Below are 16,366 nucleotides of genomic sequence, written 5' to 3'. Positions count from 1 at the left end.
AACTTTGATTTTTACGTTTTTGAATTGCTTATCCTTTGGGAGAAATGTGCCCCAAACACAAAAATGGAAACAATTAGTCTTTGCCTCTCCTTGCCTCCATATGCTGAACCTGCCTTAATTCATGGAGGTGAAAGAAATTATCAGCTGGATTGGCCTAGGAACAACATCGCAGAAAGAAAGGTGTGTGTGTGTGTGCCTGGCGAGTTGAAAGGCTTGAGAAAAGGGAGCATAGCTCTCCCCCAGGAAAGTCTAAGCTCAGCAGACGGGGAGGGGGACCCAGGGTCGCCTTCCCTGGTTTCAGCGCAGGGCCCGAGCCGCTCCCCTTGCCCCCGAGGCAAGCTCTGCGCCCTGGAGCTGTGCCAGGACTGCAGACAGCGCCCGGCAGGTCGGTGGGTGGGGGGCCTGGGGCCTGGGTGTTCCCTTTGCAGAAGACGCCCATTTGGAGGGAAAACTCCCCTTTATTTTCCTGGGGCTCCGTAGCCCCCCTCCCCGGTCCCCCTATCATTTTTACGCTGATCGCACTCCTGATGATGAACTTGCAGCTCAGCTTCCTGCCGCCTGCTTGACCCGGGAGCACCAGCAGGCTGCCGGCCTCGCCCTCAGCTCCCTTCTCCTCTTGCAACCCCGGGGCCTCAGGGCGCCAGTGGGGGTTCAAGCGGGCCGGGGCTGCAGGAGGGGCGCGCGGGGGCGCGGGGTCCCGCCGGGGAGCGCGCACGGAGCTGCGCCTCGGCCGCCCTGCTTCCTGGAGCTGTGCTCCTTTGACCCCAGTGGCAGTCCCTGTCACTGCACCGCTCTCGCTCCCTCCGGCTCGCCGCGCCCTCGCTCCCTCTCCTCGCCCCCTCGCTCGCTCTCTCCCCAGATCGAGGCTGCTCCCTTCCTTTCTCCCCCGCGCCTCCCTCTCGCGCCGCGCCCCCCGGCCCCCAGCCCCAGCCCGCGGTGGGACCTCTGGGGTCGAAGGTTCTGGCCCGCCCGCGCCCCTCGCCGCCCCCGCGCGCCTCCCGCCGGCTCCTGCTGCTCCGCGATGGATCGCCTGCTCGCCGGGCGCTGAAGGCATCCCCGGGACCCGGAGCGCAGCCCGGGAAAGGTAATCCGCCCCGGGAAGGGAGGCGGAGGGCGGGGGAGGGGGAGGAGGCGGCCGGGCGCCCGGTGCCGCGCGCGAGAGGAAGGGAAAAAAATGCACACACAAAGCGGAGCCCGGGTGCGAGGTGCCTTGTCAGAGGCGCGTGCGAGGGGCTCGGAGGCTGCGGACCGCGGCTGCCCCGGTGCCCCTGACATTCTCACAAGCCGGCGCTTCCCGGGCAATTCGGAGCCCGAGGAGGGCTTATTTTCAACCCCCGAGCGAAAGCGAATTCTTTTTTAGGAGCTGTCTCCCTCCCACTCCCCATCTTGCCCCTCTGCCCTTCTCCCCTCCCCCCACCCCAGTCCTCGGCCCCCGACCTCCCGGGGTCCTCACCTCGCGGCTCCCTCCTCCGCCGGGATTTCTTAGGAGGGAAGGAGGGGGTGTCGGCGAGGGGCGGCGGCGAAAGCCCGGCAGCGGGGATGGGGGTGGGGACGAGGGCACGGCGAGCTGTTTACTAGAAAGTCCCGAGGTTATGTGTTCGAGCCGTCCCGGCCTAGGCCCGGGTGCATTGTGTTGGCCCGAGCCCCGGGCGCCCGCGGCGACCCGAGCGAGGTGCGGTGGCCGGGAAGGCGCCGCGCAGCTTTGTGCTCGGGCTGCGCTCCGCGGCCGCCCCCGGGCCGCCCGCGTGCGCGCCGCTCTCGCGCGGGGCTGTTTCTCACTCTCTCCCGGCGCCCCAACCTCGCTCTCCCCCGCCGCCTCCGGTCTCCACGATTGCAGCCTGCCGAGCGAGCAGGCGACCCGGGCTGGGCGGCGGGGGACGAGCGGCGAGAAAAAGTAACCGTTGCCGCCCGATTTCTTCCCTCGAGAGGCAGGAGTTTCTTTGCTATTTACATGTAACAGGGTTATCTTTGTAAAGCCTTTGAATTCCGAGGTTTGCGGCCTAGGAGGTAGAGGGGGCATTTTCCTGGAGATTGGGGAGGGGATTAGAATCCACCAGCAAGGAAAGAAATTAAGGATGCTCCAGTGGGGTAGATTTATTACCACATTCCCCCTCAACACACCCCAAATTAAGTGCAAATGCGGGTCATGAAAAATGTGTAATTGATTTGAGATGCTGCAAACAAACACAAACAGGTCATGGTGGAAAAAACAAACAAAACTTTAAGTGCAAGAAAAGATTTCCAAAGAGGGGGGGAAATCCGTGGCCTCCAGACCCCCTTCCAACGCTCGCTGGCTCCCTCCCTTTCTTTCTCCGCCGCTCCAGGGAAGCAGCCCGCAGCTCCGGGGCAGAGAGCAGGGAGGCGGTGGCGGCTCCGGGCGCGGGCTACGCTCGTGAGGGTTCGGGGATGCCAACGCGCCCTGGAGGCTGACGTCGGGGGCGTGGGGCTGTGATGCTCGAGCGAGGATGGCGCGGTGTCAGAGCCATTGGCCGCCGGTGGTCATCAATCAATTCGGGGCTGGGGGAAAGGTAGAGAAAGAAAGACAGGCGCCCAGCGGAGCCTGGGGCCGCGAGCGCCAGCGCCAACAGTGCCAGCAGCGGCGGCCTCAGCGGAGGCGACGGCGGTGGCAACGGGGGACTGAGCGAGTAAGGCGAGCTGGTGCTCCAGGAAGGAAGGGGGAGCTGTAGTCCGGACGAGCCGGCCGTGAGCCGGGAGGGCAGGGCGCGCGCGAGTGTGTGTGTGTGTGTGTGTAGTTGCTGACCACCCCCAACTGCCCACCCTAGATTTAAAACAAACACACCAATCCAAAGTAGAGAATTCCGCGCCCCCCGCCCCACCATATATAGACTCTACGCGTTGCCAGAGGCGCGGGAGAAAAGTCCTGCCCTTTCTTTCCGAAAGAATGTGCCAGCCGGGTGTCCGCAGTGCTGGAGACAAGTTCAGGTGTAAGTGCGTCGGGAGGGAGGGCGCTCTGTGGACAGAGGCACGTGGAACTTTGTGCATCCGTCTAAAAACCTTGCTGGAGAAGCCGCCCGGAAGGCTTCTGGGCATCGCTCCGGAATACAGGGATGAGTAACTGGAGATGGGCATGAAAGAGTAAGGGCGTGAGTTGAGAAAGCACTCGATCAGTGCTGCAGAGGGAGGAGAAAGCGAAATTTGGCGGAGTCGGAGCAGACGAGTCCCAAAGTCCGGCCAGGCAGTCGGGCGGTCTTCTTAGGGCTAGTGAATAAAATGAGCATCCTTGTTTAAACGAGGAAATCACGGGCTCCTTTCTCATAGGCTGTGCCGTGCGGTGCTCGGGCAGAGAGGTCATGAGTTGTTGCTTTGAAAACTTTTGGTAAATTGGACTTCTGGTGTCTAGGAGGTGGAGACAGTTATTTAATTCCTCAGCTTTTAATCCTTTCATTGCCAGCCGACTTTAAAAGCGTTTCCCACTAGATTCCTGAAAAAGAACATTCCAAGTTGCACAGCTTAAGGCACAGGATAAGTGATTGCTGTCTAGGAAATGCAAAATGTGCTCACATGATTTTTTTTTTTAAGAGAAAATCAAAGTAGCACCAGCATGAATGTTTGGCAGTGTCAATCCCTTTTACATTTTTCTTTAGGATTCCTGGCATTTAGTACTGGGTTCCTTTGTTTTGTAGAGCAAATGTATTGAAGTATAAAAATGGAAATTTTAAAAAAGAATACTGGTCTCTTTAAATATTATACATAAAGTAATGTAAGTGTGATGAGGATGAGATGCTCCAAAATCTGATTATTTGGAAGGTTTTACTGACTAAATATGTGAAGCAAGGTGACGCAGGTTCTTGGTAGTTTTAGGTGGTGTATCATTCTGTTTTGTTTCAAGCTTTTTCTAGATTTCTCAGGTTAGAGGAGGGAGTTTAACCAAAAACAAAAAAAAAAGCCTTTCCCATGTATTGGTGTTTCCTATTCTTGGGATATGATCATCTTGTGATGTGAGTGGGGGGTGAACATAGCATTTTTAAAAAATAAGCTTTTTCTTGATTTGTCTGTAAAGGTTCCTGTGAAAGTTTTGAAGCTCTCTGCCTCAGTCTGACATTTTCTTCAAAGGACTCCAGATTAAAGAAGATAGACACTGCAGGTGCACTGTTTCGATAAAACATTTGAAAGAGAACATGGTAAAGATGAATTCAAATGAGGTGCCAGCCACCCATTTAGCCTTTCCGAGTTACAGGGGCCTGTGCTTGCTGAAGAGGCACAGATCTCACTTGATAGAAAAGGCAAAATCCCATGTTGACTTTAGGGTACAGTGGACCATATAGGAGTGCAAACTGATGACCTTCTAAGTTCCATCTTTTCTGGGCTTCAAACGGGAGGGTCTGATGCTAGCTACTGTAAGTCATTGCCTAGATATTTACATAATAGGAATGTATCTTTCATTTGTAGGCCATTTTGCTTAGTTTAATTAGCGAGTTTACTCCAGAAACAGTTTAAATGTTTCTGGCAACCGGGTGCAGAGATTGTTTACTGAGAGGTCACAATGGTCTAGACATGAGTTTGCTTCCCTTGCTTCTTGGATGTTCTGTATTTCACACAATAGACAATTGATGGGCAGGAACATAAGAATTGCCATGTAATTTTACACCACTCTCTAATTTATGCAAAACACTAGTTCTTGCAGTCTGAAAATGTGTATTTTTTCCCCTCTGTGCTTTGATGGCTAACATTCTTTTTAATGACAGTCATTTCTATAACAGGAAGATGTTTTCATTTGTTTTTACTTTTCAGCGTGGTGCAATTATGCAGTTTTGCGCTTCAGTCGTGTCTCTCGGTACTTTGTGTCTCAAAAGAGAATTACAGTACTTAGAACAGGACTGCAATTTGAAGCAGGTGTTGTGTTTTACTGTTATGCAAAATAACAGTAAAATATAATTGTGGGGGAAATTAAGGAAACAGCTGCAAACTTGGTATGAGAACTGCTACATTATGATTTGTAAGCAGTTCTTATAGATATCTTACATCAGAGGAGTGGGGGAAGATTTTAATTTGTTAATCCTACTGGCCTAGTTGTCTGTCAACTGATGCTTAGAGGACTCATACCTCCCATGAAGTCAGGAAGAAGAAAGAGAACCCAAAGTGACACTTTGTTTAAAATGCCAGAGCACGAGGGATTCATTTCTTGGCGGTGCTGTTGTGCATTAGGAATGCAGGCAAGGTGGGTGTTATTTAGCTTGCTTTGCTAATATGAAGAAGACAATGATTTGAGTAGAACGCTGCGGAATTTCTTAGCCCAGCTAGCATATGGAGGACTACACAAGCCCTGGGTTGTAAAATAATAAAATAAATGGCCTATGGCAGGCCATCTGCCTTTTGCTTGGTATTTAAGGTGTTTCATGCCAAATTTAAATCTAATCCTATTATTCTAAATATTTTTATTTGAGATAGCAGCTAAGATTCCCAGAGCTTAATGGTGCACATGGTGAAAGTATTCTAATGGGGAGCACTTAAAGTAAGAATGTGGGTTACCTAAGGGTTATCCAGGGAGTGTGCTGCCCGCTTCTTTAAAACCTCACTGATCAATTGCAACAGCAGCGAAGCAGGGATGTGCTCTGCTCAGTCTTTGCACACTTGGTATAAAAATAAGCATCCTCATTTCCGAACCCAGGGCAGCAACTAATATATTGACATTTATACAAAGAATCAAAAAGAACAGAAACATTTTTTAAAGTATGAAACCAGCTACTGAGAATTATGCAGCACCAAGCAGGAGTGAAGTGGTAGATCCAATGGCCACCCTCCTTTACCTCTCCTTCTGGGCTCCAAGAGGGGCGGTCATGAGTGCATCCAAAATGGTGGTCCAAACCTGGATGTATTTGACTTTCCCCTGAGTAACTGGAGGGTTTAAAGAAATTATATTACATTTAGCAAGAAGGATTTGCCTTCCATAAAGTTCTTGGCCAGAGTGGAATCCATATACACACCAAGCTCTGAGTACCTATGTGTGCTGGGAGCCACTGTGAAAGAAAAAATTATATGTGATGTGTGCATATATTATGCGTGTATTATAGTTACACACAGGTATCTGTTATGAGCACAGCATTTAAAATTTACATTTGGCATTGTGTTTTATGGCTGTGCTAAGCACCGAGATTTCAAATTATTCTGTGATACCAACTTTGTACAGACCAGACATTCCAATTAGCAGGGAAGGTTTGGAAGATTCTCCACTTCGAGCACAAACCATTTATAGTTAGACACCATGGCAACTGTGGATGTGCCCCTTCCGTAATTCACGTTAAGTGCCATAATTATAATTAAAGAGGAAATCTTAGTTTGAACACCATTGAAATGATTTGCTAGCAGCCAGCCGTATCATTTGGAGTGTCATGTCCATTCTGAAGTACATGCTGGGTGGAGAGTTGGGAAAGGTTTTATCCATGAGGCAACCACACAGATTAAGATTTTTCCTGGACCAATTTCATGTCTAGGTGTCCCATCTGACATCGCTTAGAACATCCTCTTTTTCTTTGTTCTCATTTTTTTCATTTGTTTTTTGCAGAAACACACAGCAGTATTGATGAGTAGACCCTTGGGTTCAGAGATTGGGCTGAAACGCACCATGCCTGCTTCCATCCTTTGCTCCGGAAAGTTGTGAATTGCTCATGCCTATAGGGAGGAAGGATGGCACATGGGATTCCTTCTCAAGGCAAGGTTACCATAACGGTGGATGAGTACAGCTCCAACCCCACCCAGGCATTCACGCACTACAACATCAACCAGAGCAGATTCCAGCCGCCACATGTACATATGTAAGTATCACTCATGAACTTAAAAAAATTAGCCATCAGGAAACTAGAAATAAAATAAGAAATTCACTAATGACTTCTGCCCAGGAGAATAAAAGGTGTATGATTCCCCAAACAGATGGGTATCTATGGTTCCAAGTACAACTCAGAGGAATCCTCCACGTCGGTGTAACGCTGAACAATTCCAGAGTATGTCCTTTCAACTACAATTTGGCATTAGATCTTCAGAGCCTCTGAGGGTTGCCCGCATTTTGTGTATAACAACAGAGAGGTTAAGGTATTTGCCTAATGTCGCACAGTGAATTTTGGCAGAGTCTCCTGACCCCTAATTCAGTTTGCTTTATGTTATACTGCTTGCCTCCATGATGAAATATCTTTAAAATTTCTGTAGTTTCCCCCGCAAACACACCTCACCCTGCCACCCCTTTACATTCAGCTGGGAAACAGGCCTAATTGGGACTAATTGTCCAGCCACTGCTAAATCCATCGTCTTGCCTGTTGCTCGTAGAACGTGTGCTGCATGCTGCAGGACTCAAACAATATGGGGAACAAAGGATTAAGGGACAGTGGAACAGTTGGTTCCAGGAATTGTACTTTCCCCTCACTCCCTAATACTATTTAAGTCATGTCTCAGTTTAAACTGTTTCAGGAGCAAAGTGTGGGAGAAATCCAGAGGCAAAGATTTTGCAGCACCTGGATGCACACCAGCTTTTTTTCTGTTCCTTTGCTGCAGGATGTGCTGGGCTTTCAGCAGAAGGGGCAAAAGGTCACCATCTCCCTTGTTTATTCAAGGCCTGGTGCTCATTCTCTATTAGACTCTTCCAATGTCTAACATGAGTCTTTCATAGTAGGACTAAACCCCTTTGCAAACCATTATATAGTCAAGAGAGAAAAGAGGTTAGGGCTCTGTTGACTGTTTTTGCCATTGCTGGCAAAACTGAACTCGGGGCATGTCCAAGCCACAAGCTCTTTTTTAAGTAATTGTTTTATTTGGGCATTTAAAAAAAAAAACAGTAGGTCTCCCCCCCCACCCAACACGCACACACATACACACACACGCACACATACACACACACACACACTCTCAACCTCCCCCACCAAATTTAGAAACACTAACCAAACAAAAAGATCCTTCTCTTGACTGCCTGGGTAGTATAGTAAATACTGGGATGTTACTTCGCAAGTATGCATATCCTGTAGAACTACTCAATTATCTATGATGGGAATTCTGCAAAAAAAGGAGAAGAAGAAAAAGAGAAAGAAATCCTTGCAAATGGTTAATGCTAAACTATTTCTAAGATTTTTCTACTTTCTTTAAATCACAATATATTCATGATAATGAAGGATTCCTAACATGGTTTTAAGGAGAGGTTTTTAACGGGAATAAGATTTTTCTTTGTTAAAATGGCTTTTCTGAACAATAATTGTGTTCATTTCAAATATTCCTTTTATTCTTCTGCTTCTGATAATTTCTTTTTCTTCAAATATGTTATAGAATGTGTGCAAGCTGGACTTAGGATTCCTTTAGCTCTGCTTTGCTGGCGTGACGTTTTGTATTAAGGAATCACAAAGCACTTTATGGATTCTGTTTCCTCCCAGGCAAAAGAAATATGTTTTGCCCCAGATTCCTTGGAAAATGACTGATAGGGAATCTCAGCTTATTCTTCGCTTGTTTGTAGCCCTAAGATTCCACTGGTGAACTGTGAATGCACAGAGATATTTGAAAAATCATGTAACTTTAGGACTGATGTGCTTAGATCTAGCCATGAAAAATTCGAAGGATCAAATTATACCTTTTATGAAAACAAGGCTTGAAAAATGGAGTTTGCAGTGGCAGCCTAGACAGCTGTGTAGCCCTTTTACCAGACTTCCTTCCTAGAAGTAGAGGATTCTTCCACGGTCAACTCCAGCTGGCCTTTTCACCTTCATCACCCACTAAGGGCTTCCCACCTGAACCCTTTGTTCCAGCCACGCATGTTGGCTCTGCCACCTGAGCACCCCATGAGCCTTTCCATCTCGATGCTTTTACTGTTTCTCACAGCTGAGACACTCACAGTTACGCTCTGCTGAGAGCCAGTTCAGGCCCCTCTGTGTCTAGGAAACCTCTTCTAACTCACCCAATCCAAAATGACTGTGCCTATCTACCCCCCCTACCAACACGATGTCCCTCGTTATTTGGTGTTTACTTCAAACCAGACCACCTCCATTATAATTTCCCTCTCTATCTCTCCCCTCTCTCCCACCTGCCCTCTCTCTCAACGATATCATTCATTTCTTAAAGGCAGGGATTGAGCAGGTAACAAGTGCTTAGAAATACTAATTGATTGATCGCTTGATTGATCCATTGATTTGATTGTGCATTGAGTTGAGAAATTGTGATTGAGATTTGGAAATTTTCATTGGGATCCTTCTGTCCTGTCTTAATATTTTGAGTGTTTGTATGAACATGTGTGCATATGGCCGACCTTTTCCTTGGCCTTTCTTTTCCGTGCTTGGTGCCCTGGCACAGTGACTGGCCCATGCTGGGCATTCAGCTATCTTGGTTAAATGGGATCATGTTATATTTTAAAAGATTGCCCTGAGTCTAAATAGAAACTTAAATTGGCTGGAAAATACCTATAAAATGTTTAGTCTAAAATGTCTTAAGTTTTTCTAAAATTTTTAACATGTTATGGTAGAGCTTTACTCCTCTCCACAAAGATATTGTCTTTTCCACTTGAATAGTTGCTCATTTATTTTGCATGGGTTTCTTAAAATATTTGCTTTCCTTTGGCACTTAACAACTGAGGTCTATGAAGACCCATGACAGATCACCTGGATTGGAGTTACAATGCTGGGCCCTTAAATGATCTGTATTTCTTTCATGAAACCTAGTTGAGGTTTCTTACCTTAGTTAAGGAATAGCTCACTTCCCATTTAATTTAGTTTGTCTCACCTCAGCTTGTGACCCATCTTGGGCATATTTACTTCTTTTCTCCCGGCCTCAGTAAATGTAAACATTTGTACCAAATGATAGTTATGGATCTTTTTAGCTCTGACATATTAAGATTAAGATTGCAATTAAGACATTTATTTGCAAGGTGTTGCTGTGGAGGGAACACATATGCATAAGACCCGGTTCCCAACTTTAGAAGCTCATCCCTGATTTCAGAGTTGTTGTTTCCACCGGCTTTAAGGGTTTACTCCATGGTCTTGGTTTGGTTTCACCTGTGAGTTCTGACCAGGTTGCCACCAAGCTTTCTAAGAGTTACTAGCCTATATACATCTCTGCCTGTGACGTAGGGAGGATTTTTTTTTTAAAAGAAAGCAATCCGATATGACCTTGGAAAAGAAAATTAAAGCGCAGTTGGAGTTGACAGGGCAGACTTGAACCCAGATTTCATGAGCCCCTCTTATCCAGACTCTTGAACATACTGATAGACGTGATAGTTGAAAACCAACAATTAACAGGGCTTCATTTTTCTACAACCCTGTCATCTTCCCCAGCAGAATGTTATTTAGTATTTTTAATGATGAAAATTATTTAGTATTTTTAATGATAGTGGGAGGAGGTACTCAAGAAGCCAGTGTAGGTCTGAAAACACCATCAAGATTTGGTATGTTTTAGATTATCTGAGGCCTAATGAAATGCTGTAAAACATCTTTAGTAGGGTACCCAACCATCTCCGTTTTTGCATCGGAAGTCCCACATTCCGGGAGACCCCTCAGTCCCCTGCAAACCAGGATGGTTGGCTACCCTACTGAGGTTAATTCCTCACCTTTTTCTTTAAGGTTTGGTTGCTAGGAAGCTCAAATCAAATTTTATTTTCAGTTTTAGCTACGTCCTTGTCTACGGCTTTAGTTGTCAACACCCCTGGAAACTTACTTAGCTCTTGTTTTTTTATACTTATTTTGAGGAGGCAGTGTAGTGTCGTGGTCAGAGTCTCCAGTGGAATCAGATTGTTTTATTTAAAACCTGGTTGCACCACTTACTAGCTGTGTAACCAACCGTGGACAAAGGTATTAACTTATCTGGTTTTTTTTCCCTGTCTCTAAAGTGTGGATGATAAAAGTAGTGCCTATCTCCAAAGGTTGCTGTGAAGGTTAAAAACATTATGACTTGTAAAGTTTTAGAGGAGTGCTTAGTACATACTCTGTACTCAGTAAATGTTAGCTCTTCGCATTAATGATTGTTTTATTGATTCTGCACCTTTTTATTCTAAGCTGTCTCAGTCCATTTTGAAAATCACTGGAGTATAAATAAATGAATAAATAAGAAAATCACTAGTAAGTTTGTCCTGTCTTCCTCCAGGACTCATTACTAGCAAACTTGGCTGGGTGGGAGTTTTGGCTGTCAGGGTTGGAAGGTGCCCTGACTTCTTTTTTTAAAATTTTTTGTTTTAAAATTTTTTATTGAAGTATAGTTGACTTACAAAATTGTATTAGTTTCAGGTGTACAAAATAGTAATTCTGTATTTTTATAGGTTATACTCCATATAAAGTGATTATAAAATATTGGCTATATTCCCAGTGTTGTACATGACATTCTTGTAGCTTATCTATTTTATACCTAGTAGTTCGTACCTCTTAATCACCCTCACTTATTTTGCCCCCGCTCCACCTCTTACCAATCTAGCAACCACCAGTCTGTTCTCTGTGTCTGTGAGTCTGTTTCTGTTTTGTTATATTTGTTCGTTTGTTTTATTTTTTAGATGCCACATATAAGTGAAAACATACAGTATTTGTCTTTCTCTGTCTGTGCGTTGACTTCTAATTGCCTGTCAAGGAGTGTCTCACCTGCCTTCAGTTACTCCATGGGACTGACAGTCCCAAGGGGGCAAGGAATCCCCAGAGCTGAGTGTCACCTGCTTGTTCTCTGCAGAATCACAGTGGCCTTCATTCACTTGTGCTCGTCTCAGGCCCTTGTACCCCCATCAGTGTCTTAGGCTCTCTACCTATGGCTGTGGTTACAACAGAAGCATCAAGAGTTAACCATAATTAACTAGGACTGAGTACAAAGGGCACAGCTTGAGCTGGGGAATGAGGACGGTATTCACATGGCAGCTGAGAATGTGGTCTGAAATCAGAGATCTGTATACACATGCTGATCCCGCCAGTTACTAGCTTGGCTAGGTGATGATGGACAGGATTACTGAACTTCAGTCTTCTCATCTGTAAAATGGGTTTGATGAGTCTCTAAGACGGTTGTAAACAATATATGAGATGATGTATATGACATAGTGCCCAGAAGATAGCACTTGATAAATAGATGCTGTGATAATATTTATGGTCTTGTGCATTAGCTGGTGAGCATGAAATAAGTGTTAACATCTTTTTGTTTGAACTGCTTGCATAAAACTTGACAGTCCAACTTGTTCTTGTTGCTTTGTTGTGTTTTACAGCATCTGTCAATGTTTGCTTGGACATTGCTAATCCGAAATGATCTGAAGCTTTTAGGGTATCTGGGTGATCATTCCATGCCAAATTCTTACAGGATTTTGTTTGTCTGATCTGAAGTTTCATTCTTACACGGTAGGAAGTAAATGTTTATTTCAGGTCTGAATTAGGTATCCTTAGATGCAGGAAGAAAGTTACAGAAGAGTGTTACAGAATGATGCCATTTGGTTATAAAAAAAATCTCAAAATGTGTAGAAAGATAAATACCAACATTACTGGTGATCATGTAGGGAATAAATTTGCAAACAAATCTGGGGGAGGGAGTGATGGGTAAAGATCTTACACTTTTTATTTTATATACTTTTGTATAATTTAAATTATTTTTATAAGAACTATGTAATACTTTTATGATAATAAAAACATTTTTTTAAAGAATGATAAAAATGTGATTTGTCTACAATCCCTTCTGCTTTGTTAGCAAGATTTGCATTAAAGGCTCACTCTAATGTAAATCTTCTACTTTCTTTGAGCACCGCTTCCTTGGGAGGTACCTTCTTCTGTTTTATGTTATAATCAAGGTATAGACCAAAGGCTGTTCATTGGTTCAGTATAATTCAGCTTGGTCATGTGTGGGAAGATGTGAGGCCAACGATGCTGGCTACTTCTTAGTCCTGTAACTGGAGGGAAATTTCTTTAAGAAGTACCTTCCAATTCATTTTTGAAAGCCAGCAGAGTATATAGTATCAGTAAACAGCTTGCTATAGTGGATGACTTGACAGTGTTTCAGGGAACCTGGATTCTGGTCCTGTCTTGGTCACTAATTAGGTTTGTGATCCCGAGCAAGTTGAGCCTCTTTGAATTTCAAGTTCCTCACCAGCCATTGGACTCGATGCCCTTTAGCATCGTTCCTTCCTACTCTGGCAGTCTAGGGTTTCTCCTTTTCTTCTCTTTTCTTTAGTCTGTTTGAAATTAAGAACACAAATCCCTCATCATTAGTGATATTCTGTAGGGAAAGACTATAATAGTGAGATATCATGGGGATGCTTTGGAGGGGGGAAGACCAATGACCTCTTCCTCACACAGAGGAAGAGTATCAATGAATGAGCGAACGTCTGGGGCTCTGTAAAATTGCACATTACTAACAAGGTAGAAATTCATCCTTTGTTGCAGAGCTGGGCTGCATTCGCTGTGCAAAAAAAAAAAAAAAAAAATTTCTAAACAGTTTTTTCTCTTGGTAAGCTGCTTTCTCCTTCTCATTACAAATTTATCACCAGCCTGAACATTAGCATGGCCATAATTTCTGTTAATGTTTTCAATGTGAAATTTGTCTTCGAGATGGCTGAATGGCCCTTTTGGTTTGTGCTCATATATAAACATGGGGTATTTTTCTTTTCCTCTCTCATTTCTTTTTAAAAATAAGTTCTTTTTCCTATATGCTCCCTGAGGGCACTGGTCTTGTGGTCCGTGGCAGTTAGACTTCATTTTAGAACTGACTTATTTCCTATTCCGTCGATTTCTTTGTTTGAATTCTGGCTTTAAAAAGGCAACCTAAAATTAAATAATTTTTTTTGTCCATATGGATTTGTTCTTAGAAACTTAGCTGTATGTTGCTTAACTGGGTAGTTTTGTTTGTTTGTTTGTTTTTGGTTACTTGACTCTCTGGGAGGGTAAAGAACTTTGACAAATAAAGTGGATTCTTTCTACTGTGGTATGCTTGGATTTCAAATCCTGAAGCAGTTATCTACATTTACAGAGAGAAAGATTCATACGGAAAGTGTGGCCAGTTCCTATCCTGAAACTAGGAACTCGCTGCTCACCTCTCCTTATGGATTAAATTTATCTCCTGCTCTAAGTACAGTTTTTTAAAAAATTTCTTTTAGGGAGACATTTTGATAAAAATAGACAAAATGACAAGACTAGCTAAACAGGAAGTATTATAATAGGGAGTCTGTATTTGAAACATGCTTAATTTTAATTCTGAGATTTAGAGCCAATGAAGATGTAGATTTTAAGACATAAAAACAAAGCTAATGCCACTAAATCTGCCACATTTTGTATAACAAACTCTAGGTAGTTCTGAACTATTTCCAAAAAGGAGAAAAAGCTCACCGAGTCTGGGAAGATCTATCCACCATCAGCTTGTTTTTCTTCTTTTTCAGTATTTCCTTAGCTCTCTCCTTCCCATGTCTCTTCCCCTTTTAGACTTTCCTAGCATCCTGGAAACAGGATGTTTCAGTAGCTATCCTGGCATGATTAGGCTATTATTTCAATATTAGTACAGACAAAACTACCACACTTTTCCAGACCGCCGTGTTAGTCTGCCTCTTTTTTTTAATGTAAAGAGTACACTTAGAGGCTTTGTCTATGTAGAAACATTAACTCTGCAAAGAGGAAACTCTGTTGAATTTATTGGCCTTTGCAGTATTTGGGTCTGCATATTTTTCTTCTATTTTGCTTTGAAGATTGTTTTTCTTCAGTTTCTGTCCCTTTAGAAGGATAAAATATATGCAAATAAGAAAATGCGTTGTTGCAGGCTTTTCATTTTTTTTCCTTTACCACAAATCAAGAATATAAGCCCCTCTAGTTGGTTTAAATTTTTGTATGGTTTTATATTAAATAGCAAAGCTCTTGACACTACTTGAGAAAAAAAACAGGAAAAGAAACACTAGTACCATTTAATAAAGCAAACAAGTAAATTTTCAGTACTTGATACTATTGCGCCTTAAAATTCCAGATGAGAATTAAACCCTTCTTGAAGTTCATTTGTTGGTACTGGCTTCGTTAAAAGATTACAGGGCACTACACGATAACATGAACTCTACTCAAATCCATTTATTTCTTTGGATAGACAGTCTCTGAAACCTTCCAGCTCAAAGATTTGACAATGCTTGGATTGGAAAAATATCTTTTCCCATCTTTTGGTGGGCTATTTTGGCATTGCTGCTGATTGGCTAAGAAAAGTGGCTTACTTGTAGTATTTAGTTTTAGGTATTTGGGCCACAGACCAAGTTTCAAACCGTTTACATATTGTACACTTAGTTTAAAATGTGTTTTGCACAAAGACTTAAAACTGAAATCAAGAAAAAAAAGTGAAATCTCCCATCAGCTAAGCAACCTCAGCATGTTTCTCTAATTTCCTGAGTTAGCCTTTTGCTATGACATAGACATTCTACCAGCTCTATTTTGGTCCTGAGTTTTGGAAAATTTTTCCCCCTTTTGTTTCATTTTGCTTTGCCTTAAGACTTCAGAGATAACCACAGAAGCCTGTCAGACTGCATTAGGCATTTTTTAAAAAAATCACAAGTATCATACCCATTGCTCTTGGTTTTGCCTTATATTTAATATATTCCATTTTTCTTAAAAGTACCAACTTTTGCATGTTGGTCCTGCTTGGGTGGGCAGCAAATATAATGTGGAGATACATGTTTTATGGAGAAGAGGGAAGATAGTGGTATATGTGAAGGAGAGAGAAAAGAGGAGAGGGAGGGCCTAGCAGATATATTCTGTTAGTTCATAACTCTTTCTTGCAATTATGATGTCCCTGGCCTTGGGCTTGACTTTAACACCAGGAGTGTGTCAGCATCCCTAAACATCCGTCAGCAGGAAGATAAGACAGATTTCACCTTGGCTTTGTGGGGTATGCATGCCAACTCTACATACCAATGAATCCAGCATTTGAAAGGATCAGAATAACAATTTTTGATCCCTGAGAAGGAGCAATTTGGTAGGCCTTTTTAGGTAACTCAGAAGTTGAGGTTTGCATTTCAATATATATTAAAAAAAAAAATCCATTTGAGAAATAGTGAACTATGAACTGGCTTTTGAGAAATGTAAAAGTATCTGAAACTTCAATTGCCCAAGGTCTGCCATCTGTTAGTATCTAGGAGACTTACCATGTGTTGTGCTCAAATTCTGACTTTTACAGGTTAACTTGTTTTCACTTTGTTCCTGACCTTCACATTTTGGGCACAGCTGGATGCACTGAAACCTATTTTGACTCCACCAACTTAGAGAAAAGAAGAATGAGGAGGGGGGAGTCTTTGGGAAGAATAGACAGACTAGGAAGGAGGTATTAACTCCTAAAGGATATTAATTCTGAATTCTGCCATAATGCAGTTCAAAGAAGGATCTGTTTTCCCCCATGTGAAATATAAAGGCATTGGTAGGTGTTCTTTTCCTTACAGAAGAGTGAGTCCACTACCACCCCCTTGCCCACTGAC

At 43.8% G+C, this 16,366-nt stretch overlaps 1 protein-coding gene across 2 annotated transcripts in view; it reads left to right on the top strand.

Moving 5' to 3' along the window:
* The first annotated feature begins 783 nt into the window (after positions 1-783).
* MPPED2 (metallophosphoesterase domain containing 2) overlaps positions 784-16,366 on the top strand; it is a 174,576-nt gene continuing 158,993 nt past the window's right edge. Inside the window, exons 1-2 of one of the 2 annotated variants that reach the window (XM_036862425.1) lie at positions 784-1,084; positions 6,524-6,773. In XM_036862425.1, coding sequence (XP_036718320.1) covers positions 6,646-6,773 — 128 coding nt within the window. In that variant the 5' untranslated portion in view covers positions 784-1,084; positions 6,524-6,645. Of the gene's footprint in view, positions 1,085-4,068; positions 4,106-6,523; positions 6,774-16,366 lie in introns of those variants that run through there. The other variant, XM_036862426.1, reaches the window with a different exon arrangement.

The sequence above is a fragment of the Balaenoptera musculus genome, chromosome 8, assembly GCF_009873245.2.
Source record: "Balaenoptera musculus isolate JJ_BM4_2016_0621 chromosome 8, mBalMus1.pri.v3, whole genome shotgun sequence".
NCBI classification, from domain to species: Eukaryota; Metazoa; Chordata; class Mammalia; order Artiodactyla; family Balaenopteridae; genus Balaenoptera; species Balaenoptera musculus.
Note: the sequence above shows the minus strand (reverse complement) of the source record. Positions and strands in the feature narration are given on the sequence as shown.